This window comes from Penaeus monodon, chromosome 17 (assembly GCF_015228065.2).
Source record: "Penaeus monodon isolate SGIC_2016 chromosome 17, NSTDA_Pmon_1, whole genome shotgun sequence".
In the NCBI taxonomy this organism is placed as follows: domain Eukaryota; kingdom Metazoa; phylum Arthropoda; class Malacostraca; order Decapoda; family Penaeidae; genus Penaeus; species Penaeus monodon.
In genome coordinates, this window is record NC_051402.1 from 44,265,778 (window position 1) to 44,293,277 (window position 27,500).

Consider the following 27,500-nt stretch of genomic DNA (forward strand, 5'->3'; position numbering starts at 1 on the left):
CAATACTTTTACTTCTCATTACATGACCAATAAACTTTAATTTCCTCTTGTTCAAGATGTCCAACAGTCGGTCTTTACAATTTATCTTTCTCAGCACTTCATCATTCGTCTTCTTCTCTGTCCAGCTAATACGCAGTACTCGTCTGTAACACCACATTTCAAAACTATTGATCTTTTTCTTGTCTATCTACTTCAACACCCAACACTCAGAACCATATGATGCAATTGGGAAAACTAATGAGTTCAATAACCTCAGCTTTGTCCGTAAGGTAATGCTTCGGTCAATTGTGGTGTTTTTGGCAATGGTAATTCTTCTTTTTATCTCCGGTGAATCATCATATGTATTAGTTAAAACAGCTCCAAGATAAGTGAACTCTTTCACATTTTCCACAATCATTCCATTGATTGTAACATGTTCATCATTGTTCATTGCCGGTTATCTTTGAATCTTCATGATCTTAGTTTTCTTGGCATTAAGAAACAAGCCAGCCTTTTCGCTTGCTTCTCTAACTTTAAGATAAGTAGGTAATACGAAATACATCTAAAATATTTATAAGAAATATAATCAATAACTTATAACAGCTATCAGAAGTGGCAGCCGAACCTCTCCGAAACTCTTTAGTCCCAAATGTAAAATCCCGGACATGAAACCGTCGCCTTTGGGAGCGAGTGAGCGGCGCGCGACGGAGGAGGCGAGGCAGAGGAAGGCAAAGCTGGAAGTGGTGTACAAGATTGTCAGCGCCTTCGATAGCTCAGTTGGTAGAGCGGTGGACTGTAGTTGGTTGTGAAGCAGACATCCATAGGTCACTGGTTCGAATCCGGTTCGAAGGATAGTTTTATCTGTTTATTTGTTGGTAGTCTTTCTCTCTCCCTCTGTCTGTCTGGTTATCTCTCTCTCTCTCTTCCCCCCTCTCCCTCTCCCTCTTTCTCTCTGTTCCTCTCCTTCTCTCTCTCTCTCTCTCTTTCTTTCTCTCTCTCTCTCTCTCTCTCTCTCTCTCTCTCTCTCTCTCTCTCTCTCTCTCTGTATATATATATATATATATATATATATATATATACATATGTATATATATATATGTATATATATATATATATATATACATATATATTATATATATATATATATATATATATAATATATATATATATATATATTTATATATACACTCACAACGTGCCCTGTGCAACACGGTCATACACCTTTTGTATTTCTCTGTAAAATTGTTTGGACGCAATAAATTTATCAGATCAAATCAAATCTCTCTCTCCCGTTCACTCCCCTTCTCTCTCTCTCTCTCTCCCAACTCTCTCACCTCTCACTCTCTCTCTATTTGTCGCTATTTCTTTTACCCGTCTGATCTCTCTTCCCTTCGTTACACGCGCGCACAAACATACACACACATACATACACGAATATATATATATATATATATATATATATATATATATATATATATATATATATATATATATATATTATATATATATATATATATATATATATATATATATATATATTAATCCACACACACATTCAGAATATAAATGCATTTTCATTTAAATGACTTAATTTACATCTGTAATCATATACGAGAGCATACACACCAAGGAGTATTAAGTTGCCAGTTTGTGAATTTCTGCTGTGGAGCCAGATTCACTGAACAGAATCCGTCATGGCAAAGGTTAAAAAAAAAAAAAGCGAGAGAGAGATAGAAAGAGAGAGAGAAGATAATATGAAAAGGACAGGCATTAGCAGAGGAAACTAAATGGTGACGTTTCGAATAAAACTGTAGATTTCTTTTCGAAATGAACTAAACTCTCCGCTTCTAGATAGGAGTTAAGTATCGCTCGAAATAATACGAATCATTGCTTCCATTTCTGCCGTGGCTGCTTTTCATTTCATCTGTGTGTACATATTAGCTTTTTCTTTCTTTCTTTCTTTTAAGGTATGGATATGAATTAAAATAATTGAGAATTACATTTTTTTCTCTCTTTTTTTTCGCGGCACGTTCTATGTAATGCTGCTCCTCTGATTGGCGAGATAAAGGTAGAGGAAGTGTCACAATAGGTCAGCGCCTTCGATAGCTCAGTTGGTAGAGCGGTGGACTGTAGTCGGTCCTGGAGCAGACATCCATAGGTCACTGGTTCGAATCCGGTTCGAAGGATACTTTTATCTTTATCATTCATTAAGTTTTTCACTCTCTCTCTCTCTCTCTTTCTCTCCTTTCCCTCTCTTTCTCGCAGACACACGCATGCTCACTATGTTTTAAGATAACCACTACGAAGTATATTCAAAATATTGGCCTGGAAACCGTCGCCTATGGGAGCGAGTGAGCGGTTCGCGACGGTGGAGGTGAGGCAGAGGAAAAGAAAGTTGTAGATGTTTATAATCAGTAGTTCCTTCGATAGCTCAGTTGGTAGAGCGGTGGACTGTAGTTGGTCGTGAATCAGACATCCATAGGTCACTGGTTCGAATCCGGTTCGAAGGATACTTTTATATGAAAAGGTATGAATGGGTCTGGATATCTTCACAATACAAGAGATTTAATTGACCGGTTTCGATCTCGATTTGTTTTTCTTGTATTGTGAAGATATTAATTCTCATTCATATCTTTTCTACGTTTGTCGCAATGAATAACTGTTCATTATTTTATATATTTATTTGTTTTTTTTTCTCTTTCTCTTTCTCTCTCTTTTCCTCCCTCTCTATTTCTCTGTTTCTTCCTCTTTTTCTCCTCTCTCTCTTTCTCTCTCTCTCTCTCTCTTACATACACACACACATAAACACAAAGACAAACATACACACGCACATAAATGTACACACAGGACACACACACACACACACATTCACATTAAAAGATTTTAAATTTACATTTGTAATTCAATGCGTGAGAATTACACAGCGAGGAGTATCCTGTTCCCAGTTCGTGATTTTCTTCTTTATATATATACATACATACATACATACTTAATGGTGAATCTTTTCATATAGTAAAATCGGAAAGGACTAGACTTAAGTTTCTGTGTAGGAATCTAGAATCACTCGAAACAATAAGAATTAGTTACTTCCACTTTTGCTGTGACATTTTTTTTTTTCTTCTTCTCCTTGGTGCGCATGTTAGTAGTCTTGTGTTTCTGTGCAAAAAAAATGCATTACTGAGAGCGAATTTTTGAAGCCTTTCTGAAAATAAGTGAAAAATGGAACTTTGATTACATAATTTTCATTGTGGTATTATAAGCTGTATTCTCTCTCTCTCTCTCTCTCTCTCTCTCTCTCTCTCTCTCTCTCTCTCTCTCTCTCTCTCTCTCTCTCTCTCTCTCTCTCTCTCTCTCTCTCTCTCTTCGCAGCACGTTCTATCTATTATCATTCCTCTGATTGGCTGTCGAATTTGACGTCATAGTTTTGGGCTCCTCTGATTGGCTGCAGTGTTTGACATCATAGTTTAGGACTCTTCTGATTGGCTATTTGATACTGCGTCATCAGATATTTATAAACAGACACGTGGGTTGGCGCGTACGTGTGTTTACAATTGTTGAAGCAATCTATTTATACGTACTTCTACACGTTTGTCTAACTGTTTACTTACATCTATGGTGCTTCTTATATTACCTTAATTAGGATGTAGTCATGCGTGAATTCAATTAAAGGAGACAAGCCAGGATGAGAGAATGTTAATCCAATTTCATTAATCACAACAAGAATGATTGCTGAAAAAAATCAGCTTCGCTTCAGAAATCAGAACTGTCATCTCCGTTATAATGAATTATCAGAATTCATTTATCAATTAATTAATTGATCAGTTAACATTATCTCTCGTTTAGCATTTCACTTCACTTTTCATTTTTGATTCCTGAAAAACAATTTACTCTAATGACGATGATGATGATGATAAAGATGATGATGACAGTGATGATGATGATGACGGTGATGATGATGACGATGATTTTATCGAATATACTGATAGTATAATAATAGCAATCGGATACAGGAATGGTAGGACTGAAGATGGTAATAATAACAACAAAATGAAACCGTATATCATGAAATCTCTCAGGTGACTTTAGAACGAAAATATTTACACCAGGTTATCAGCGCTGATCCTGTTAATATTTTAGGCTCTCAATCCCCCTTAATTGGCGTATTGACGTAAACAAATAATTTAATATATCAATAACAACTTGTATATTAGCTAAATTTAGACCTCAGTTAGTGTCACTCACATTTTTTTTAGACAGACAGGTATATGGATATATAGAGAGATATGTGGCCAGACTGACAGATAACCGTACGTACAGATAAACTGTAATGCATCCCAATAAAAAAGAGGAAGAGAGATAGATAGCTAAATAAATACATAGACAGATAAAGAAATTTGATAAAATCTATTTACAGAGGAGCGTACATGCCATGCAAAAAGCCAGGGTAAGATGCTAAAACTTCTATCCAAACTATTTATGTAGAGGCTATCAGTGAAATATTAGTGCTACATGCCTGTAGAGCTGTGTCACTGCGCTTACTTTATTCACATCACATCCAGTTGGTGAAAAAAATAAAAATAAAAGAAAAAAAATCAATCAATAAATTATATAATCATAGTAATCAAGTGCTAGTCATCGATAGGATACAGTTTCCGTGCTTAAAAGTAAGTAATGGATAAAACTATGGGACTCGGGCGCCTTGCACATATTGCAAGGATAACTAATTGGATTGCCTTCAAAATTGCATCCTGTATATATTGCATAGTGTACTGATATCCTGTGCGTGTCCTGGTCATTACAGACTTTATAGGGTTTGCCCATATCTGATTTGCTTACTATTTTTCCATAATGTCATATGGTACAGAGAGTGAGAAAGAGGAGGAGGAAATATTACCCAATAAAATTATCCTTCGAACCGGATTCGAACCAGTGACCTATGGATGTCTGCTTCGCTACCAACTACAGTCCACCGCTCTACCAACTGAGCTATCGAAGGAGCTACTAATATTAACACCTACAACTTTGTTTTGCTCTGCCTCACCTCCACCGTCGCGAACCGCTCACTCGCTCCCACAGGCGACGGTTTCCAGGCCAGAATTTTGAATATACTTCGTAGTAGTTATCTTAAAACATAGTGAGCATGCATGTGTCTGCGAGAAAGAGAGAGAAAGAGAGAGAGAGAGAGAGAGTGAAAAAATTAATAAATGTTAAAGATAAAAAAAAGTATCCTTCGAACCGGATTCGAACCAGTGACCTATGGATGTCTGCTTCTGAACCAACTACAGTCCACCGCTCTACCAACTGAGCTATCGAAGGAACTGACATCCTCAGACACCATTTCCAGCTTTCCCTTCCTCTGCCTCGCCTCCTCCGTCGCGCGCCGCTCACTCGCTCCCAACGGCGACGGTTTCATGTTCGGGATTTTAGATTTGGGATTTGAGTTCAAGAGATACATATCTGCTAATTCTGATAATCATTTGCGCTATGATTTTTACCTTGTTTAACGAAGCAAAATATTTACAGTAATAAAAGCACAAGCTATCAATACTGTATATTCCACATAATACGAATTAAGAACACAAATTTAAAATCAACATGACATGGCACGATTAAACGATTATACTACGAACCAAAGCTATTTAATTCACACATGTTGATGCATTTCGTACGAGGAATCAATGACCTCAGCATGATGTATGAGAGACAATATCATGGCATCAACGCTCATGAATTTTAATGGCGTTTTGAAACATGATAGCGATATCCTGTGAAACTTGACAAGAAGGAAAATGAAGATATGAATAAGTAAATAAAACGAGATACATTTATTTCAGGTTAAGATGACTTACCAGCGTTAATATCAGATTTAGTACCAGGTAATATTTCACGCCATGATGGTTATTACAATGAGACGGTCGCATCAACAACACCCAACAGTAATGCTTTATTATTGAGAAATAGATCTAAAAGCCATTTATCAGAAGAGATATTCGTAGGTGTTTAAGTTTGGATATAATATTCGTATTTTAGAGAGGATGGCGCCGGTGCTTAAAATGGCAGTTATTGATAATAATATAAAATGACATCAATATCACTAAAACTCTTATTATCAATATTAGTAGTTGTTGTTGTACCTTTGGTGTCATAAATATTTCTAGTTGTAGTATCAAAATTAGTATTAGTATTAAGGTAAGCATCGGCACAATAACTGGTATTAACATTATCTTTATCATCATCGTAACAATTATCAGCAACAAAAATATATTACAATAATGATAATGACAATTTGCGCTTGAGGAAATAAAACAAAGGTCATTTCAAAGGAAACTCGAGACATGATTCATCCAACCTCTCTCAGGATTTTTCTGTAAATTCGTTTGTTTCTGAGGAATATCTGTATGTACTGCATCAAGTTTCAGTTCGTTACTATTATCGTCATTATTATTGTTACCATCATCATCTTCATCGCCGTGACATTCTTCATCACTAACCACCATTATTAGATTGATAAACAGAGAAGGAAAAAAAATGGTAAAATCAGATAGAATAGTAATTGAAATATAGTCTTGTGTCACCAATATATAGGCCTATATAGTATGTTGCAGTCAATGAATCTGTGAACGAAATGAAAGATCTTATAAACGGGTCCTATGCATGTTCCATTTTCATCATCACTATTACCATTTCCATCATCATCACCATCACCTTTATCATCATCATCATCTCTACCATCATCACCACCATGATCATCATAATTAACATCAACATCACCATTACATCACCATCAATATTACGATCATCACCATTACCCTCATCACCATCGTCATCACCATCATCAGCAAGATTACCATCACTATTATCATCATCATCACTTATACGGTCGCAAAAAAAATGACAGCAATTAACTGCATATGATAGCAAAATGCAATGAATTTAGTCTCCGTTGGCGATCATGGAAATCCTTGTGGGACAGGGCACTTAAAAAAAATCTTATTTAACAACCATCTGAGTAGAAAAGATATAAATGAGATTAAATAACCTCGCACAGCAACACAATATCCTATTTTCGTCAGAATTACGGGTATGAAATAATGAATAGATATAGCTCAAAATGTTCTTCATCGCAAAAGAATGTTAACGATGAAAATGAATGAAATAAAACGAATCACTAATCAAATAGACAAATACATATAAATAAATAAATAAAGTAAAAAAAAACACTACCTGTCAACTCACCTTCCTTCAGATCCAGCGTCACGTTTTCTGCGGCCGAATCGTGACGGAATATTAGAAAGTTCGCACCGATGGCGCTCGTTACTTACCCCCTTCGATAGCTCAGTTGGTAGAGCGGTGGACTGTAGTTGGGTCAGAAGCAGACATCCATAGGTCACTGGTTCGAATCCGGTTCGAAGGATATTTTTTTTTTTTTTTTTTTTAACTCTTTCTCTCTCGATTTGTCTTTTCTCCCCTCAATCTCTACACTTCTCTTCCTCCCTCTTTCTCTCATTCTCTCTCTCCTAACCCCCTTCTCTCTCTCTCTCTCTCTCTCTTCTCTCTCTCTCTCTCTCTCTCTCTCTCTCTCTCTCTCTCTCCTCTCTCTCTCTCTCTCTCTCTCTCTCTCTCTCTCTCTCTCTCTCTCTCCTCTCTCTCTCTCTCTCTCTCTTTCTTTTTCTGTTTCTTCCCCCCCCTCTCTCTCTCTCTCTTTCTTTCTTTCCCTCTCTCTCTCTTTCTCTTCTTCCCCTCTCTTTTCTCTCTCTCTCTCTCTCTCTCTCTCTCTCTCTCTCTCTCTCTTTTAAATATATATATATATATATATATATATATATATATATATATATATATATATATATATATACATATATATATATATATATATATATATATATATATATATATATATATATATATATATATGGGGACGCGGTGACCGAATGGTTAGAGCGTCGGACTCAAGACTGTCACGACGGCAATCTGAGTTCGAGGGTTCGAGTCACCGGCCGGCGCGTTGTTCCCTTGGGCAAGGAACTTCACCTCGATTGCCTGCCTAGCCACTGGGTGGCCAAGCCAGCCCAAGTCAGTGCTGGTCCCGGGCCCGGATAGGGTGGAGAGAGTGATTACCTAAAAAGGTAACACCGGCACTCTCCGTGGAAAGGAACTGGGGACCCTACCACGTACTCACTCCAAGAGCATCACAACATGAAAACTGCAATTGGGTGTCGTGCTGTGACCACGGCGGCTCAGACATGAACCTACCGTTAAAAGAAGAAGATATATATATATATATATATATGTATATATATATATATATATATATATATATATATATATATATATGTATATATATATATATATATATATATATATATATATATTCTCTCATTCACTCTGCCTTCTCTCTCTCTCTCTTTCTCTCTTCTCTCTCTCTCTCTCTCTCTCTCTCTCTCTCTGTCTTCTCTCTCTCTCTCTCTCTCTCTCTCTCTCCCCCACCTCTCTCCGTCTCTCTCTCTCTCTCTCTCTCTCTCCTCTCTCTTCTCTCTCTCTCTCTCCTCTCTCTCTCTCTCTCTCTCTCTCTCTCTCTCTCTCTCTCTCTCTCTTTCTCTCACTCTCTCGTTTTTTTGTTTTGTTTTGTTTTCATTTTCCGAATACTTTGTGCGTCGTGTGATTTCCTTTCAATCTCCACTGGTAATATATAATGGGTCTTATAGCTCAGACCCCACTATCTTGGTCCAGAAAGTAGGGGAGGGTTTGAAGGGTATCAGTGAGACTGAAGCCTAAATATGACGGGAAAGGATAATATGTAGTAAAATTATAAATGTAAGACAGCGTAAGATACTCACCATGTCGCATTCAAACCTCTACCGGTTCACGCCAAGCCTTGTCGGCTGCTTGCACCTGCCGCAGGTCCTCTCCCTGTGCAGTAGACCACGAACAAGGTATAACACAAAGAGAGCCTCGTGCTACAGCAGCCAGTAAAACCACTACCCTGTGCTGACTCCTTTTAGCTACGCTGTTCAGATCCGATGGTTGAAACGTCTTCGCCAGGAAAGGAAATTCACACCCCAGTTGTTCTGTCCACACATTAGATGATTATTATGAGACATTACATGCCAACTAGCGATAAACACTGGCCTATCCCGGGTGTAAGCGTGAATGCCGTGTGTCACGAGTGGAGTATGCTAGCGGTGTGCATGGAGTACGCCTCGTGTTCCCACAGGATATTATGTACCCATCCTCTGGATAGGTCCTACGCTTCATCCTGCTGTGTATACGTGGAGGATGTTTATATTCCAGGGCGCGGGTTTGGGGCGGTAGCTCCTTCCTTAGGGATCTATTAGGGAGCAATTCCCTAATAAATCGGTGATTTTTATCATTCTGGGAGTAAGAGAAATGCAAGGTTATAGTATTTTGGAATTTGTTTCCTTCCAAACAGTGCACATACTCGCCAGTGGAATTCTATTGATTCAGCCACAAATCCAAGTGACGTAACTATCTTATCTCAAGTCGCAATCATTGTACTTGTGATTACAGCTTATCGAAGAGCAAGCGAAACGGATGCCTCTGCTGTTGTATCTCTATCTGTTGTATTATCTAATGATAAAATATCAAACTGTTTTTTTTTCTGAGGTACGCTCTGCCCTCGATTGACCACTAAGCCAAATATTATTTCTCTTATTAATACTAACGAATATCGATAGGTGGGTGAACTTTGGCTGTTTAAAGGTTGTGTTGTGTCCGGTCTTAATTAACAGATAATGATAAGCTAAATTCTTTTGACAAATCAGCCAAAAACTGAATGCTATATGCAGTCCTCGTCACTATCATATGATTACCTATGTGATTTTCATAATCATTTCTGTTGTCTATATAACTATTTCATTAAGGGTATAACCCATGTTTGTGAAATATATACCGTAATTTACATTAATTACTTGGTACTAGTTATATGATCAAATATCTGAGCTTTATATATGCAACTATTTAACATAATCGTGATCATAATTATAATTGTTTTGTTTTGCCTGGTTATTAATTTATTTTTTCAACTGATGGTGAAACTGTCCTTTAGAAAATGAAATACGTGCTTGGATAAAATATTTTAAAAATCTTATTTTTCATTAATCCAAACTCCTAAACTTTAAAAGGTCGCCAATGGAAGTGAGTGAGCGGTGCGCGACGGTGGAGGCGAGGCAGAGGAAGGAAGTGGAAGTGGTGGCAAATGATGTCAGCTCCTTCGATAGCTCAGTTGGTAGAGCGGTGGACTGTAGTTGGTTGTGAAGCAGACATCCATAGGTCACTGGTTCGAATCCGGTTCGAAGGATACTTTTATCTTGATCATTTATGAAGTTTTTCACCCTCTCCTTTCTCTCTTTTTCTCGCAGACACACGCATGCTCACTTTGTTTTAAGATAACTACTACGAAGTATATTCAAAATTCTGGCCTGGAAACCGTCGCATGTGGGAGCGAGTGAGCGGTTCGCGACGGTGGAGGTGAGGCAGAGGAAAAGAGAGTTGTAGGTGGCTATAATTAGTAGCTCCTTCGATAGCTCAGTTGGTAGAGCGGTGGACTGTAGTTGGTCGTGAATCAGACATCCATAGGTCACTGGTTCGAATCCGGTTCGAAGGATAATTTTCAACTTTAATATTTCTGTTTTCTCTGTTTTCTCTTTCCCAGCCTCCTCTCTCATACACACATTCTCTCTCTCTCTCTCTCTCTCTCTCTCTCTCTCTCTCTCTCTCTATATATATATATATATATATATATATATATATATATATATATATATATATATATATATATGTCCATATATATGTGGGTGTGTGGGTGCATATATAGATAGATAGATATAGATAATACATACATACATATATATATATATATATATATATATATATATATATATATATATATATTTACTTATATACATATGTATGAACATAACGCAAACACAGTAACGTGTACACAAAAATTATAAGCTTATAAATACGTATATATGTCTGTGCGCGCGCGCGTGTGTGTGTGTAGGTGTAGTGTACAGCGTTTCGCTGTATATATCATAATACCGAAAATGGTGATTAATGTAATAATGATAATAATAACAATAAGAATAATAGTACGAGTAGTGATAGTGAGGATGACGCTGGTTTACATAATAATGATAATTTAGATAACATAGTGATAATCATAATGATGATGATAAATATGATAATAACCATAATAATGATGATAAATATGATAAGAATCATAATAAAGATGACTAATATGATAAGAATCATAATGAAGAAAAATATGATAATGATAATGTGGAGTACAACCCTTCTGATCGCGTTCGGGCTCTGGTGCGACAACCGCGTCCCGCCGCTGGCGAGGGCGTGGCCCAGGGAGGTGGAGGAGGGACCGGGGTAGTGGTGGTGGTGGTGTTGATGGGGGGGGGGAAGAGGGAGGGAGACGGGGAGGGAGGGTGAGGGAGAGGGGAGGTGAGGGGGGGGTGGGAGGCGGGAAATATGGGAAGAGGAAAGCAAGAGAGGGAGAGTGAGGGAGCAAGAGACCAGGGAGATAGGGAGATAGAGAGAGTGCCGATAAGCAAGGACTAAGGGAGGGCGGAAGAGTGAATGAGGGAGCCAGAAGAGAGTGAGTGAAGCGGAAGAGAGAAAGGGTAAGGAAAACGGGATAGAGAAGGAGTGATAAAGACGGAGAAGAGGGGGGAAGCAACGCAGAGAGGGAGTCAAGGTAGGTTGAAAGGAGCAAGGGAGGGAGGTTTGAGGGAGCCAAGGGAGATAGGGAGTGAGGGGGAATTGCGATAAAGAGAGAGAGAGGTCATAATAACCTTCGAATATATATATATATATATATATATATATATATATATATATATATATATATATATATATATATATATATATATATATATATATATATATATATATATATATATTATATATTTATATATATATATATATATATATATATATATATATATATATATATATATATATATATATATATATATATACCTTCGATAGCTCAGTTGGTAGAGCGGTGGACTGTAGTTGGTTGTGAAGCAGATATCCATAGGTCACTGGTTCGAAGGATTTTTCACTCTCTCTCTCTTTCTCTCCTTTCTCTCTCTTTCTCGCAGACACATGCATGCTCACTATGTTTTAAGATAACCACTACATTCAAAATTTTGGCCTGGAAACCGTCGCCTGTAGGAGCGAGTGAGCGGTTCGCGACGGTGGAGGTGAGGCAGAGGAAAGGAAAGTTGTAGGTGGTAATAATTAGCAGTTCCTTCGATAGCTCAGTTGGTAGAGCGGTGGACTGTAGTTGGTCGTGAATCAGACATCCATAGGTCACTGGTTCGAATCCGGTTCGAAGGATAATTTTATCTTTATCGTTTATTAAGTTTTTTACTCTCTCTCTCTCTCTCTCTCTCTCTCTGTGTGTCTCTGTCACTCTCTCTCTCTGTCTCTCTCTCCTTTCTCTCTCTCTCTCGCAGACATACGCACGCTCACTATGTTTTTAAGATAACCACTATGAAGTATATTCAAAATTCTGGCCTGGAAACCGTCGCCTGTGGGAGCGAGTGAGCGGTTCGCGACGGTGGAGGTGAGGCAGAGGAAAGGAAAGTTGTAGGTGGTTATAATTAGTAGTTCCTTCGATAGCTCAGTTGGTAGAGCGGTGGACTGTAGTCGGTTCTGAAGCAGACATCCATAGGTCACTGGTTCGAATCCGGTTCGAAGGATAAATTTGTCATTATGTTCAACATCGCCATTGTGCCTGTTGAACTGTTGAAACTACATAATCATGATCAAAATAGAAGATTTTGAGAAAGGACAGCAATGGGATAAGGATTAATCCAACATCCATATGCCACATTATACGGCGGCTCAAACATGAACCTACCGTTAAAAAAAAATGCGTCTATAGTTAATAGGGCAATCTCGGCCGTAAAATACTTAACTTTAGTTGCCATAAGGAGAAAAAGAAGGATGATGAGGATAACGATGATAATGATAATGATGAAGATGACAATACAGCTATTATTGAGAAAGAAGATGACAATGATGAAGAAGAGTTGATGGTGGCGAGTGATGATAATGATAAACCAAGATATAAGCTGCTCCTGGGGAAGGCTAGCGGCCACTCTTCACTCTGCATCGATAGAACCGGAAGGAATTGAATACAGCGAGCATATGTCCAATGCATTTTGTCGATGTGTTTGTCGCCATTTTCCCGCTAAAAGTCCTCAGCTGAGCTACGCATTCCATAGTTTCGGCTGGAGTGAAGTAATGGTGCGCTGATTAAAACAGACAAACACGGAAAAATTGTAAGAATCAGTGGACGAGGAAACTGCTTAAGGTACGGTTAGACTGACCAACTATTTCGTTGGAATCCAACGATTATCAGTGACTTGGAACCCACCCGCCCATCCGTTTTGGTTACACTACGAAAAGAACCACCAGCTCAGTCCACTGGATCGCAGCAACAAAACAAATCGTGTCCGCAGCCCCTCTTGTGGTAAGATGGATGTTTTACATTTCAAAGGACATTTTCTTGGCGTACTTTCTCTAAAAGAAAGGTAATTGCTTCCGAATTCCACATTCTTTACAGAAATATGACGAGAAGACGTTCTTCCTCTTCGAAAAATATGCGCGCTTGTTTATGTTCGTCCGTCAAATACAAGATATAATGCATTGTTTTTATTTTATTTTTTAAAATAATAATTAATATAAGTATATATATGATAATTTACAATTATAATTAATAACTGTAATTTATTTATACATATATTAATTATAATGCATAAATATATAATTAGACTAATGCCATGTATACTATAGACTCAACGAGTATGACTTTTCCACTGGAACATCGATGGATCGACGGGTTGCCCATCGCTTCGGACGAGTAGGCAAAAAAACAGTGGAATGAACCAATCGGTGGGCAAAATCCACTCAAAATGATTAGATTTCATGAATCGATGGCCAGTGTAAACACACCTTTACTAAACGGAAAGGTTCTTCCTTAATGGTCGTTTGCTTTTGATGAATTTCCGTTAATCGCAATTATTTTTACATAATTTTGTGAACCTGACATTCTGGGTGCCTGTGTTTACATGTTATCTGAATTTGTGTGGCTGTAATCCCATTATGTGTTATCACTAACATGTTATTAATGTACTATTAGCGTTGTATGTGTGTTTACTGAATTACTGTAAAATTCTTCCCTCATTTTATCATAGTCGAAAGAGTGTTCGGGGACTCCACACCTCGGGAAATATTTCACACTGATTAACCAGCTTGAAACAGTTCTCTTTGTCCCATTTCAAGCCACGCCCAATTAACGAACAGGGCGAATAACAACCACACTATATATGTCCGAATAACTGCATTCCCTCTGAACATTTCCGACTCACCGACATGCTTCGGAAAAAAATTATCATTAATCCGATCAGTTCACTCCGGAGACAGGTACAGTCACTTCTGTTAACTAATACATGGTGATAATAAATTAGTGATGTAAACTACGAATGGAAATCATGACTACGGATGAAATCTAGCTTTGGGATGAAGATTTCAGCAAATGACACCCAAAGAAAATGAGTGGGTAATCAAAGATATTAAGTGATATTAAGTCTCGGACATTTCAGGTATCAGATGTTAAGGTAAGTAGAAAAATCTGTTCATTAGTAAAATTTGCAGTGTCGTAAAGAAAATACAATTTATTAATAATACAATGATAAAAAAATATCCTTCGAACCGGATTCGAACCAGTGACCTATGGATGTCTGCTTCACAACCAACTACAGTCCACCGCTCTACCAACTGAGCTATCGAAGGAGCTGACATCAGTAGACATCATTTCCAGCTTTCCCTTCCTCTGCCTCGCCTCCACCGTCGCGCACCGCTCACTCGCTCCCAATAGCGATGGTTTCCAACCCAGGTTAAGAATCATCTGTGTTACTGGGAGCGAAATACAAGTTGGCCGCTGGTAAGTGCATCTGAACAACAAAACATGTTTGTGAATTCATACTGTGCATACAAAATATGAGTATCGAAATGCTGAAATAACATATCTACAGTAGACTCTGATTACGCATGGAGAATCAAGGGGAATAATCATCAAAAGAATGAAGGAAATATTCACAGGACATGGGCACCTTTGCTTGATATCAGAATTCCCCCATTCGTACTCTGTCCAGAATTAGTCACACGTCAAGAACAAAATCCCGAACGGTGGAGGCGAGACAGAGGAAGGGAAAGTTGGAGGTGGTGCTTCTAATGATCAATTCCTTCGATAGCTCAGTTGGTAGAGCGGTGGACTGTAGTCGGTTCTGAAGCAGACATCCATAGGTCACTGGTTCGAAGGAGTAGTTTGTCGTTATGGTCATCGCTGCCATTGTGCCTTGCAGGTGCTGGCCGCGCTTCATTTGAACTGCTGAAATGGAATACCCTTTGTACAAGTAATTAAAGTAGGTGAATTATGAATTCGAGTATAACGAGGAAGACATAATACACATTTCAGGTCAGGTCTATCGTATTCGATATGGGTTGTGTGTCTGTAGTTCTTTGCCGCAAAGGCACGGCCTCACTCCCGAGCTGGGCAGTCTTCGGCGCAAAACAGGAACGAGCGACCTGTATGTCAGCACAACTGCCTATCCATTTATAAACCATTATGCAATATACATTAGGCAAAGACATATGCATGTATATGCACCCGCCGATCAACCACATGTAGCTTGCACGACAACCTCTCAAGCAATCGCCGAGGCTTCGTTGTCTCTCTCTCGACTTGTTATCTGCGGTGCATCTCTCGGAGGATGGATACATACTGTATATAATGAGCAGAACATGGTTCTCTTCTTTGTTAATCAAATTACAAGATTTCCTCTAAGAATCTCAAAGCATGAGTTCTGCATAACTGACCATGAAACTACAGCGAAATGGTTCGCACTCTGCTATTGCCAACAGGAAACTAAAGCACAGATGTTATTTTTGAGTCTTTATTTGTGCAGTCGACAAAGAAGCAACGCCGGCAAGCGGTATCCGCCTTATTTCTGCTTGGCGATGCAGTGCTCGTGCTTGCCTCCGTCGCAGCACAGCAGCTGCTGAGACTCGACGCCAGCGTACTGCCAGGCGCCGCCGCACACCTCGTAGTAGCCGTACACCTGTGGGAGTGAGTGAGGAGCGCGATTAAAAGGGCTTCTCTCCTGCGCAAAGGCCTTTTCCCTCATCGCCACACAATCATTTCCTCATGCACAGAGCTCTCTCGCTGGGATGGTCTCAAAATTCTCTTAAGTGTGACTAATCAGTTTAGTTAATCGCCAGGAAGAGTTTACCTTATGGTTGCTCATCCAGAAGAAGAAGTGGTCTGCCAGGTAGGTGCAGATGTGCTGGCCGACGGTGATCCCGGAGTCGAGCACTAGCCAAAGGTCGCCGTTGTTGCTCATGGTGTTCAGCTTCAAATGTAGAGAAATCAGATTAACTATACTGCATTTTAAAATATCTACAGACGAAAAAAAATCTAAATTGAAATGTATTCGAATCCATCATGCGACGCTAACACAAGGGCTTCGCAAACCTCCTTGGTGCAGGAGGTCTTGCACTGCTTGGCGTCGTCTTGGCAGGAGTCGATGGTGACTTCGGGTGCTTCGTACACCATAATCTCTGAGTGCTCGTAGGTGACGAAGGCGGCGCAGCGGCACCAGGGCTCCGTCTGGGCGCTGCCGATGGAAAAAAAAAGCAGTCTTTAGCAAGGAGACGTTGCTATAGGATTCAGTCTTATGTGGAGGCTGAGGTCACAGCAGCAAGGACGCACCCCAGAGGATTCCCTTGAGCAGTCGTGTCGTCGTGTGCCTCTCCGTTCCTCCCCAGACACGACACAGGAGGACCTACCTGACGGCGGCGACGAGGGCGAAGACGAGCAGGAGAACCTTCATGACGGAGGGAGGCGAAGAAGTGACTGCTTTAGGGAGATGTCCGTCCTCTTTTATATTCTTAATAGGTTTTCCTATCAATACTGACAAAAACGGATCACGATATCTTCACGAAAAAACATAACAATTAGTATTAGTGACGTCATTCTTGTTCACTTTGCTTCGACAGTTGTAGATATGGAGAGAAAGAGGGAATACACACGCTTAATTGCTAAGTAGGAAATGTCCAAAGAGCATTCAGTTATTTGGCCGTGTCTAGCATGGACGTTAATTGCAATGTTCGTTAATTGGGTGTGGCTTGGGAGTGGGACAAAGATAACTTCCAGGTTGGTTGATCAGTCTGAAATATTCCAGGGTGTGGAATCCCCTAACACCCTTTCATTTACAACAAAATGAAAAATGACTGACGTAAATTCAATAAAAACACTCCTACCGCCATTGATGCATTCATAATAGGAATACAGCCACGTAAATTCAGATAACATGTATACACAGGCACCCAGAATATCAGTTCACATTTTCTTAATAACTCCGACTAAGGAAGAAAATTTCCGTTTAGTTAGCAGTTTCCTCGTCCTTTGATTCTTACAATTCTTCCGTGTCTGTTTTAGTCAGCGAACCATGACTTCACTCCAGTCGCCACTGCGGGATGCGTGGCGGGAAATGGCAAGAAACACATCGACAAAATACACATTGGACATGCGTTCGTTCGGTGTTGAGTGAATTGACCCTTAGCCATTACCAGGGACACATTATATGTTGGTTTATCTTTAATCCTTATCCCATCCACGTCATTCATTATTTGTACTACGGGTATGCCATTTTAATAGTTAATAGATAAAATGAAACCCGGTCAACGCCCACCAGGCGCAATGGCGGCGTGAATATAATGGCAAAATTATCCTTCGAACCGGATTCGAACCAGTGACCTATGGATGTCTGCTTCGCAACCAACTACAGTCCACCGCTCTACCAACTGAGCTATCGAAGGAGCTGACATCATTTGACATCATTTCCAGCTTTCTCTTCCTCTGCCTCGCTTCCACCGTCGCGCGTCGCTCACTCGCTCCCAACGGCGACGGTTTCCAGTCCGGGTTAAGAATCATCTGTACTACAGTAAGCAATGTTAGGAGGCATAAACGCTACGCAACAGGTTGTCAGTGGTTGCCCTGCAATCTCTTCATGACAAGTCCTTCTCCTTGTGATAGGTTTTTCACAGTAGCGAGGTTGAAAAAATACAACACATCCTCACAAATGCATTCAGAAATACACCATAAATATTCAAAATACAAGACGCACATTTGTAAACGGATCAGAACTAAAGTACATGGTAGTGAATTCATACAGTGCACGTAAAGGTGTAACAATAGGTTCTACAGCGCAACGAGTATCCTTACACTGAATTGCATATGTTTTTTTTATGAAAAAACTAAGTATCATGCTGTGACCACGGCGGCTCAGACATGAACCTACCGTTAAAAGAAGAAAGAAGAAGTGCCAAGATTACTTTAGCTGTGTAACAATCTAACATATACACGTTACCTGTCGGAAGATTCTGATTGCTCATGAAGCATCAAGGGAAATAATCATCAAAGGAATGACGGAAATATTCAGAGATAATAAGCACTTTTGCTTAATATTGAAATTCCCCCAATCAAACAGTGTCCAGAATTAATCAATAGTAAAAATCTAAATCCTGGACATGAAACCGTCGGCGTTGGGAGCGAGTGAGCGGCGCGCGACGGCGGAGGCGAGGCAGAGGAAGGGAAAGCTGGAAGCGGTGTCTGTGGTTGTTAGCTCCTTCGATAGCTCAGTTGGTAGAGCGGTGGACTGTAGTTGGTTGTGGAGCAGACATCCATAGGTCACTGGTTCGAATCCGGTTCGAAGGATAATTTTGCCACTGTGTTCACGCCGCCATTGCACCTTGCATGTGCTGATCACATTTCATTTCAACTGCTAAAATGACATACCCGTAATACAAGTAATAAATAACGTGAGTGGCGGAAATGAGTGTAACGAGACATACACATTCCTCCTTCGTTATATGTTGAAAATATCTAGTTATGATGGCATAATAAGAAACGTTTAACCCAGGTCTGTTGCATTAAATATGGTTTGTCTAAAAGTCTGTGCAGCTAGGACATGGCTGCACTCCCGAACAGGACATTCTTGAGCACGAAACAAGAACGATTGACCTATCATTCTGCAGTATACATTATGTAAAGACAAACACGCACTCGTGGATTAACTGCATGTTTCCGATTCTTAACCATGCAAGCCATTTCGCAGCTAATACGCTTTTCTTCTCTCCCGCGACTTGTTATCAGTGACATATTTCCACTTTTGCGAAGATGCTCTCGAATGAGGAATTTCGTGTTACTGTATTCAAGGATCTTGTGTTAAGATCTCAGGTAATTTGTTGTTTGTCAGGAAATTTACAGTTAACCATGGAAGCTGTTTCATGATGCACAGTTTTCTTTTAGACGGATCCTAAATAAACACATTCCAGTTTGGAAACTGATTTAGATTCACCTGAACAGTAGACAGTAATTGAGTGATGTTTATATGTGTGTATGTATATATATGTATATATTGGTATATATTTCCTTTAAGCTTTTCAGCATAATTGACCATGAAACTGCAGTGAAATGATTCGCGCTCTGCTATTGCCAGCAGGAAACTAAAGCACAGATGTTATTTTTGAGTCTTTATTTGCGCAGTCGACAAAGAAGCAACACCGGCAAGCGGTATCCGACTTATTTCTGCTTGGCGATGCAATGCTCGTGCTTGCCTCCGTCGCAGCACAGCAGCTGCTGAGACTCGACGCCCGCGTACTGCCAGGCGCCGCCGCACACCTCGTAGTAGCCGTACACCTGTGGGAGTGAATGAGGAGTGCGATTAAAAGGGCTTCTCTCCTGCGCAAATCTCATCGCCACACAATCATTTCCTCATGCACAGAGAAGCTCTCTCGCTGGGATGGTCTCAAAATTCTCTTAAGTGTGACTAATCAGTTTAGTTTATCGCCAGGAGGAAGGAGAGAGTTTACCTTGTGGTTGCTCATCCAGAAGAAGAAGTGGTCGGCCAGGTAGGTGCAGATGTGCTGGCCGACGGTGATCCCGGAGTCGAGCACTAGCCAGAGGTCACCGTTGTTGCTCATCGTGTTCAGCTGCAAACACAGAGAAATCACATTATCTATTTTGCCTTTTGAAATATCTGCACACGAAAAAAAATCTAAATTGAAATGTATTCGAATCCATCATGCGACGCTAACACAAGGGCTTCGCAAACCTCCTTGGTGCAGGAGGTCTTGCACTGCTTGGCGTCGTCTTGGCAGGAGTCGATGGTGACTTCGGGTGCTTCGTACACCATAATCTCTGAGTGCTCGTAGGTGACGAAGGCGGCGCAGCGGCACCAGGGCTCCGTCTGGGCGCTGCCGATGGAAAAAAAAAGCAGTCTTTAGCAAGGAGACGTTGCTATAGGATTCAGTCTTATGTGGAGGCTGAGGTCACAGCAGGAAGGACGCACCCCAGAGGATTTCCTTGAGCAGTCGTGTCGTCGTGTGCCTCTCCGTTCCTCCCCAGAAACGGCACAGGAGGACTTACCTGACGGCGGCGACGAGGGAGAAGACGAGCAGGAGAACCTTCATGACGGAGGGAGGCGAAGAAGTGACTGCTTTAGGGAGATGTCCGTCCTCTTTTATATTCTTAATAGGTTTTCCTATCAATACTGGCAAAAACGGATCACGATATCTTCACGAAAAAACATAACAATTAGTATTAGTGACGTCATTCTTGTTCACTTTGCTTCGACAGTTGTAGATATGGAGAGAAAGAGGGAATACACACGCTTAATTGCTAAGTAGGAAATGTCCAAAGAGAATTCAGTTATTTGGCCGTGTCTAGCATGGACGTTAATTACAATGTTCGTTAATTGGGTGTCGCTTGGGAGTGGGACAAAGTTAACTTCCAGGTTGGTTGATCAGTCTGAAATGTTCCAGGGTGTGGGATCCCCTAACACCCTTTCATTTACAACAAAATGAAAAATGACTGACGTAAATTCAATAAAAACACTCATACCGCCATTGATGCATTCATAACAGGAATACAGCCACGTAAATTCAGATAACATGTATACACAGGCCCCCAGAATATCAGTTCACATTTTCTTAATAACTCCGACTAAGGAAGAAAATTTCCGTTTAGTTAGCTGTTTCCTCGTCCATTGATTCTTACAATTCTTCCGTGTCTGTTTTAGTCAGCGAACCATGACTTCACTCCAGTCGCTACTGTGGGATGCGTGGCGGGAAATGGCAAGAAACACATCAACAAAATACACATTGGACATGCGTTCGTTCGGTGTTGAGTGAATTGACCCTTAGCCATTACCAGGGACACATTATATGTTGGTTTATCTTTAATCCTTATCCCATCCACGTCATTCATTATTTGTACTACGGGTATGCCATTTTAATAGTTAATAGATAAAATGAAACCCGGTCAACGCCCACCAGGCGCAATGGCGGCGTGAATATAATGGCAAAATTATCCTTCGAACCGGATTCGAACCAGTGACCTATGGATGTCTGCTTCGCAACCAACTACAGTCCACCGCTCTACCAACTGAGCTATCGAAGGAGCTGACATCATTTGACATCATTTCCAGCTTTCTCTTCCTCTGCCTCGCTTCCACCGTCGCGCGTCGCTCACTCGCTCCCAACGGCGACGGTTTCCAGTCCGGGTTAAGAATCATCTGTACTACAGTAAGCAATGTTAGGAGGCATGAACGCTACGCAACAGGTTGTCAGTGGTTGCCCTGCAATCTCTTCGTGACAAGTCTTTCTCCTTGTGATAGGTTTTTCACAGTAGCGAGGTTGAAAAAATACAACACATCCTCACAAATGCATTCAGAAATACACCATAAATATTCAAAATACAAGACGTAAAGGTGTAACAATAGTTTCTACAGCGAAACGAGTATCCATACACTGAATTGCATATGATTTTAAGGTTACCGTGCCAAGATTGCTTTAGCTGTGTAACAATCTAACATATACACGTTACCTGTCGGAAGATTCTGATTGCTCATGAAGCATCAAGGGAAATAATCATCAAAGGAATGACGGAAGTATTCAGAGATAATAAGCACTTTTGCTTAATATTAAAATTCCCCCAATCAAACAGTGTCCAGAATTAATCAAAAGTAAAAATCTAAATTCTGGACATGAAACCGTCGGCGTTGGGAGCGAGTGAGCGGCGCGCGACGGCGGAGGCGAGGCAGAGGAAAGGAAAGCTGGAAGCGGTGTCTGTGGTCGTTAGCTCCTTCGATAGCTCAGTTGGTAGAGCGGTGGACTGTAGTTGGTTGTGGAGCAGACATCCATAGGTCACTGGTTCGAATCCGGTTCGAAGGATAATTTTGCCACTGTGTTCACGCCGCCATTGCACCTTGCATGTGCTGATCACATTTCATTTCAACTGCTAAAATGACATACCCGTAATACAAGTAATAAATAACGTGAGTGGCGGAAATGAGTGTAACGAGATATACACAATTCTCCTTCGTTATATGTTGAAAATATCTAGTTATGATGGCATAATAAGAAACGTTTAACCCAGGTCTGTTGCATTAAATATGGTTTGTCTAAAAGTCTGTGCAGCTAGGACATGGCCGCACTCCCGAACAGGACAGTCTTGAGCACGAAACAAGAACGATTGACTTATCATTCTGCAGTATAATTATGTAAAGACAAACACGCACTCGTGGATTAACTGCATGTTTCCGATTCTTAACCATGCAAGCCATTTCGCAGCTAATACGCTTTTCTTCTCTCCCGCGAATTGTTATCAGTGACATATTTCCACTTTTGCGAAGATGCTCTCGAATGAGGAATTTCGTGTTACTGTATTCAAGGATCTTGTGTTAAGATCTCAGGTAATTTGTTGTTTGTCAGGAAATTTACAGTTAACCATGGAAGCTGTTTCATGATGCACAGTTTTCTTTTAGACGGATCCTAAATAAACACATTCCAGTTTGGAAACTGATTTAGATTCACCTGAACAGTAGACAGTAATTGAGTGATGTTTATATGTGTGTATGTATATATATGTATATATTGGTATATATTTCCTTTAAGCTTTTCAGCATAATTGACCATGAAACTGCAGTGAAATGATTCGCGCTCTGCTATTGCCAACAGGAAACTAAAGCACAGATGTTATTTTTGAGTCTTTATTTGCGCAGTCGACAAAGAAGCAACACCAGCAAGCGGTATCCGCCTTATTTCTGCTTGGCGATGCAATGCTCGTGCTTGCCTCCGTCGCAGCACAGCAGCTGCTGAGACTCGACGCCCGCGTACTGCCAGGCGCCGCCGCACACCTCGTAGTAGCCGTACACCTGCGGGAGTGAGTGAGGAGTGCGATTAAAAGGGCTTCTCTCCTGTGCAAAGGCCCTTTCTCTCATCGCCACACAGTCATTTCCTCATGCACAGAGAAGCTCTCTCGCTGGGATGGTCTCAAAATTCTCTTAAGTGTGACTAATCAATTTAGTTAATCGCCAGGAAGAGTTTACCTTATGGTTGCTCATCCAGAAGAAGAAGTGGTCTGCCAGGTAGGTGCAGATGTGCTGGCCGACGGTGATCCCGGAGTCGAGCACTAGCCAAAGGTCGCCGTTGTTGCTCATGGTGTTCAGCTTCAAATGTAGAGAAATCAGATTAACTATACTGCATTTTAAAATATCTACAGACGAAAAAAAATCTAAATTGAAATGTATTCGAATCCATCATGCGACGCTAACACAAGGGCTTCGCAAACCTCCTTGGTGCAGGAGGTCTTGCACTGCTTGGCGTCGTCTTGGCAAGAGTCGATGGTGACTTCGGGTGCTTCGTACACCATAATCTCTGAGTGCTCGTAGGTGACGAAGGCGGCGCAGCGGCACCAGGGCTCCGTCTGGGCGCTGCCGATGGAAAAAAAAAAAGCAGTCTTTAGCAAGGAGACGTTGCTATAGGATTCAGTCTTATGTGGAGGCTGAGGTCACAGCAGCAAGGACGCACCCCTAGAGGATTCCCTTGAGCAGTCGTGTCGTCGTGTGCCTCTCCGTTCCTCCCCAGAAACGGCACAGGAGGACCTACCTGACGGCGGCGACGAGGGCGAAGACGAGCAGGAGAACCTTCATGACGGAGGGAGGCGAAGAAGTGACTGCTTTAGGGAGATGTCCGTCCTCTTTTATATTCTTAATAGGTTTTCCTATCAATACTGGCAAAAACGGATCACGATATCTTCACGAAAAAACATAACAATTAGTATTAGTGACGTCATTCTTGTTCACTTTGCTTCGACAGTTGTAGATATGGAGAGAAAGAGGGAATACACACGCTTAATTGCTAAGTAGAAAATGTCCAAAGAGAATTCAGTTATTTGGCCGTGTCTAGCATGGACGTTAATTACAATGTTCGTTAATTGGGTGTGGCTTGGGAGTGAGACAAAGATAACTTACAGGTTGGTTGATCAGTCTGAAATATTCCAGGGTGTGGAATCCCCTAACACCCTTTCATTTACAACAAAATGAAAAATGACTGACGTAAATTCAATAAAAACACTCATACCGCCATTGATGCATTCATAATAGGAATACAGCCACGTAAATTCAGATAACATGTATACACAGGCACCCAGAATATCAGTTCACATTTTCTTAATAACTCCGACTAAGGAAGAAAATTTCCGTTTAGTTAGCTGTTTCCTCGTCCTTTGATTCTTACAATTCTTCCGTGTCTGTTTTAGTCAGCGAACCATGACTTCACTCCAGTCGCTACTGTGGGATGCGTGGCGGGAAATGGCAAGAAACACATCGACAAAATACACATTGGACATGCGTTCGTTCGGTGTTGAGTGAATTGACCCTTAGCCATTCCCAGGGACACATTATATGTTGGTTTATCTTTAATCCTTATCCCATCCACGTCATTCATTATTTGTACTACGGGTATGCCATTTTAATAGTTACTAGATAAAATGAAACCCGGTCAACGCCCACCAGGCGCAATGGCGGTGTGAATATAATGGCAAAATTATCCTTCGAACAGGATTCGAACCAGTGACCTATGGATGTCTGCTTCGCAACCAACTACAGTCCACCGCTCTACCAACTGAGCTATCGAAGGAGCTGACATCATTTGACATCATTTCCAGCTTTCTCTTCCTCTGCCTCGCCTCCACCGTCGAGCGCCGCTCACTCGCTCCCAACGGCGACGGTTTCCAGTCCGGGTTAAGAATCATCTGTACTACAGTAAGCAATGTTAGGAGGCATGAACGCTACGCAACAGGTTGTCAGTGGTTGCCCTGCAATCTCTTCATGACAAGTCCTTCTCCTTGTGATAGGTTTTTCACAGTAGCGAGGTTGAAAAAATACAACACATCCCCACAAATGCATTCAGAAATACACCATAAATATTCAAAATACAAGACGCACATTTGTAAACGGATCAGAACTAAAGTACATGGTAGTGAATTCATACAGTGCACGTAAAGGTGTAACAATAGGTTCTACAGCGCAACGAGTATCCTTACACTGAATTGCATATGTTTTTTATGAAAAAACTAAGTATCATGCTGTGACCACGGCGGCTCAGACATGAACCTACCGTTAAAAGAAGAAAGAAGAAGTGCCAAGATACTTTAGCTGTGTAACAATCTAACATATACACGTTACCTGTCGGAAGATTCTGATTGCTCATGAAGCATCAAGGGAAATAATCATCAAAGGAATGACGGAAATATTCAGAGATAAGAAGCACTTGCTTAATATTAAAATTCCCCCAATCAAACAGTGTCCAGAATTAATCAATAGTAAAAATCTAAATTCTGGACATGAAACCGTCGGCGCTGGGAGCGAGTGAGCGGCGCGCGACGGCGGAGGCGAGGCAGAGGAAGGGAAAGCTGGAAGCGGTGTCTGTAGTTGTTAGCTCCTTCGATAGCTCAGTTGGTAGAGCGGTGGACTGTAGTTGGTTGTGGAGCAGACATCCATAGGTCACTGGTTCGAATCCGGTTCGAAGGATAATTTTGCCACTGTGTTCACGCCGCCATTGCACCTTGCATGTGCTGATCACATTTCATTTCAACTGCTAAAATGACATACCCGTAATACAAGTAATAAATAACGTGAGTGGCGGAAATGAGTGTAACGAGACATACACATTCCTCCTTCGTTATATGTTGAAAATATCTAGTTATGATGGCATAATAAGAAACGTTTAACCCAGGTCTGTTGCATTAAATATGGTTTGTCTAAAAGTCTGTGCAGCTAGGACATGGCTGCACTCCTGAACAGGACATTCTTGAGCACGAAACAAGAACGATTGACCTATCATTCTGCAGTATACATTATGTAAAGACAAACACGCACTCGTGGATTAACTGCATGTTTCCGATTCTTAACCATGCAAGCCATTTCGCAGCTAATACGCTTTTCTTCTCTCCCGCGACTTGTTATCAGTGACATATTTCCACTTTTGCGAAGATGCTCTCGAATGAGGAATTTCGTGTTACTGTATTCAAGGATCTTGTGTTAAGATCTCAGGTAATTTGTTGTTTGTCAGGAAATTTACAGTTAACCATGGAAGCTGTTTCATGATACATAGTTTTCTTTTAAACGGATCCTAAATAAACACATTCCAGTTTGGAAACTGATTTAGATTCACCTAAACAGTAGACAGTAATTGAGTGATGTTTATATGTGTGTATGTATATATATGTATATATTGGTATATATTTCCTTTAAGCTTTTCAGCATAATTGACCATGAAACTGCAGTGAAATGATTCGCGCTCTGCTATTGCCAGCAGGAAACTAAAGCACAGATGTTATTTTTGAGTCTTTATTTGCGCAGTCGACAAAGAAGCAACACCGGCAAGCGGTATCCGACTTATTTCTGCTTGGCGATGCAATGCTCGTGCTTGCCTCCGTCGCAGCACAGCAGCTGCTGAGACTCGACGCCCGCGTACTGCCAGGCGCCGCCGCACACCTCGTAGTAGCCGTACACCTGTGGGAGTGAGTGAGGACCGCGATTAAAAGGGCTTCTCTCCTGCGCAAATCTCATCGCCACACAATCATTTCCTCATGCACAGAGAAGCTCTCTCGCTGGGATGGTCTCAAAATTCTCTTAAGTGTGACTAATCAGTTTAGTTTATCGCCAGGAGGAAGGAGAGAGTTTACCTTGTGGTTGCTCATCCAGAAGAAGAAGTGGTCTGCCAGGTAGGTGCAGATGTGCTGGCCGACGGTGATCCCGGAGTCGAGCACTAGCCAGAGGTCGCCGTTGTTGCTCATCGTGTTCAGCTGCAAACACAGAGAAATCACATTATCTATTTTGCCTTTTGAAATATCTGCACACGAAAAAAAATCTAAATTGAAATGTATTCGAATCCACCATGCGACGCTAACACAAGGGCTTCGCAAACCTCCTTGGCGCAGGAAGTCTTGCACTGCTTGGCGTCGTCTTGGCAGGAGTCGATGGTGACTTCGGGTGCTTCGTACACCATAATCTCTGAATGTTCGTAGGTGACGAAGGCGGCGCAGCGGCACCAGGGCTCCGTCTGGG

The 27,500-nt window shown here is 41.0% G+C and overlaps 4 protein-coding genes and 17 non-coding genes across 21 annotated transcripts in view; 11 read left to right on the forward strand and 10 right to left on the reverse strand.

Annotated features, from left to right (window-relative positions):
• The first annotated feature begins 741 nt into the window (after positions 1-741).
• Trnay-gua lies at positions 742-831 on the forward strand. The gene is given in 2 exon segments: positions 742-778; positions 796-831. It is a non-coding gene; the product is annotated as a tRNA-Tyr (tRNA).
• Positions 832-2,075: 1,244 nt separating this feature from the next.
• On the forward strand, positions 2,076-2,165 carry Trnay-gua. Its single transcript is given in 2 exon segments — positions 2,076-2,112; positions 2,130-2,165. It is a non-coding gene; the product is annotated as a tRNA-Tyr (tRNA).
• A 234-nt stretch (positions 2,166-2,399) lies between these two features.
• Positions 2,400-2,489, forward strand: Trnay-gua. The gene is given in 2 exon segments: positions 2,400-2,436; positions 2,454-2,489. It is a non-coding gene; the product is annotated as a tRNA-Tyr (tRNA).
• Positions 2,490-4,885: 2,396 nt separating this feature from the next.
• On the reverse strand, positions 4,886-4,975 carry Trnay-gua. Its single transcript is given in 2 exon segments — positions 4,886-4,921; positions 4,939-4,975. It is a non-coding gene; the product is annotated as a tRNA-Tyr (tRNA).
• A 230-nt stretch (positions 4,976-5,205) lies between these two features.
• Trnay-gua lies at positions 5,206-5,295 on the reverse strand. Its single transcript is given in 2 exon segments — positions 5,206-5,241; positions 5,259-5,295. It is a non-coding gene; the product is annotated as a tRNA-Tyr (tRNA).
• A 2,008-nt stretch (positions 5,296-7,303) lies between these two features.
• On the forward strand, positions 7,304-7,393 carry Trnay-gua. The gene is given in 2 exon segments: positions 7,304-7,340; positions 7,358-7,393. It is a non-coding gene; the product is annotated as a tRNA-Tyr (tRNA).
• A 2,814-nt stretch (positions 7,394-10,207) lies between these two features.
• Trnay-gua lies at positions 10,208-10,297 on the forward strand. Its single transcript is given in 2 exon segments — positions 10,208-10,244; positions 10,262-10,297. It is a non-coding gene; the product is annotated as a tRNA-Tyr (tRNA).
• Positions 10,298-10,513: 216 nt separating this feature from the next.
• Trnay-gua lies at positions 10,514-10,603 on the forward strand. The gene is given in 2 exon segments: positions 10,514-10,550; positions 10,568-10,603. It is a non-coding gene; the product is annotated as a tRNA-Tyr (tRNA).
• Positions 10,604-12,264: 1,661 nt separating this feature from the next.
• Positions 12,265-12,354, forward strand: Trnay-gua. Its single transcript is given in 2 exon segments — positions 12,265-12,301; positions 12,319-12,354. It is a non-coding gene; the product is annotated as a tRNA-Tyr (tRNA).
• Positions 12,355-12,629: 275 nt separating this feature from the next.
• Trnay-gua lies at positions 12,630-12,719 on the forward strand. Its single transcript is given in 2 exon segments — positions 12,630-12,666; positions 12,684-12,719. It is a non-coding gene; the product is annotated as a tRNA-Tyr (tRNA).
• A 2,008-nt stretch (positions 12,720-14,727) lies between these two features.
• Positions 14,728-14,817, reverse strand: Trnay-gua. The gene is given in 2 exon segments: positions 14,728-14,763; positions 14,781-14,817. It is a non-coding gene; the product is annotated as a tRNA-Tyr (tRNA).
• A 1,149-nt stretch (positions 14,818-15,966) lies between these two features.
• On the reverse strand, positions 15,967-16,928 carry LOC119583931. Its single transcript, XM_037932641.1, has 4 exons — positions 16,873-16,928; positions 16,559-16,700; positions 16,317-16,436; positions 15,967-16,145 (listed from the first exon to the last, which is right to left on the reverse strand). Exons 1-4 carry the CDS (start codon positions 16,914-16,916, stop codon positions 16,029-16,031), a joined length of 423 nt encoding a protein of 140 aa, XP_037788569.1. The 5' UTR covers positions 16,917-16,928; the 3' UTR covers positions 15,967-16,028.
• Positions 16,929-17,814: 886 nt separating this feature from the next.
• Positions 17,815-17,904, reverse strand: Trnay-gua. The gene is given in 2 exon segments: positions 17,815-17,850; positions 17,868-17,904. It is a non-coding gene; the product is annotated as a tRNA-Tyr (tRNA).
• An 808-nt stretch (positions 17,905-18,712) lies between these two features.
• Trnay-gua lies at positions 18,713-18,802 on the forward strand. Its single transcript is given in 2 exon segments — positions 18,713-18,749; positions 18,767-18,802. It is a non-coding gene; the product is annotated as a tRNA-Tyr (tRNA).
• An 805-nt stretch (positions 18,803-19,607) lies between these two features.
• Positions 19,608-20,586, reverse strand: LOC119583934. The gene is made up of 4 exons (XM_037932645.1): positions 20,516-20,586; positions 20,202-20,343; positions 19,960-20,079; positions 19,608-19,786 (listed from the first exon to the last, which is right to left on the reverse strand). The coding sequence occupies exons 1-4, from the start codon at positions 20,557-20,559 to the stop codon at positions 19,670-19,672; spliced, it is 423 nt and encodes a 140-aa protein (XP_037788573.1). The 5' UTR covers positions 20,560-20,586; the 3' UTR covers positions 19,608-19,669.
• An 871-nt stretch (positions 20,587-21,457) lies between these two features.
• Positions 21,458-21,547, reverse strand: Trnay-gua. The gene is given in 2 exon segments: positions 21,458-21,493; positions 21,511-21,547. It is a non-coding gene; the product is annotated as a tRNA-Tyr (tRNA).
• Positions 21,548-22,230: 683 nt separating this feature from the next.
• Trnay-gua lies at positions 22,231-22,320 on the forward strand. The gene is given in 2 exon segments: positions 22,231-22,267; positions 22,285-22,320. It is a non-coding gene; the product is annotated as a tRNA-Tyr (tRNA).
• An 804-nt stretch (positions 22,321-23,124) lies between these two features.
• On the reverse strand, positions 23,125-24,092 carry LOC119583935. The gene is made up of 4 exons (XM_037932646.1): positions 24,037-24,092; positions 23,720-23,861; positions 23,478-23,597; positions 23,125-23,303 (listed from the first exon to the last, which is right to left on the reverse strand). Exons 1-4 carry the CDS (start codon positions 24,078-24,080, stop codon positions 23,187-23,189), a joined length of 423 nt encoding a protein of 140 aa, XP_037788574.1. The 5' UTR covers positions 24,081-24,092; the 3' UTR covers positions 23,125-23,186.
• An 886-nt stretch (positions 24,093-24,978) lies between these two features.
• Positions 24,979-25,068, reverse strand: Trnay-gua. The gene is given in 2 exon segments: positions 24,979-25,014; positions 25,032-25,068. It is a non-coding gene; the product is annotated as a tRNA-Tyr (tRNA).
• Positions 25,069-25,871: 803 nt separating this feature from the next.
• Positions 25,872-25,961, forward strand: Trnay-gua. Its single transcript is given in 2 exon segments — positions 25,872-25,908; positions 25,926-25,961. It is a non-coding gene; the product is annotated as a tRNA-Tyr (tRNA).
• An 805-nt stretch (positions 25,962-26,766) lies between these two features.
• Positions 26,767-27,500, reverse strand: part of LOC119583933 — a 1,164-nt gene continuing 430 nt past the window's right edge. Inside the window, exons 2-4 of the mRNA XM_037932643.1 lie at positions 27,361-27,500; positions 27,119-27,238; positions 26,767-26,945 (exon numbers count right to left, since the gene is read on the reverse strand). The exon at positions 27,361-27,500 is cut by the window's right edge and continues 2 nt beyond it. Of these exons, the coding sequence (XP_037788571.1) occupies positions 26,829-26,945; positions 27,119-27,238; positions 27,361-27,500 (377 nt within the window). The 3' untranslated portion in view covers positions 26,767-26,828. The remainder of the gene's footprint in view (positions 26,946-27,118; positions 27,239-27,360) is intronic.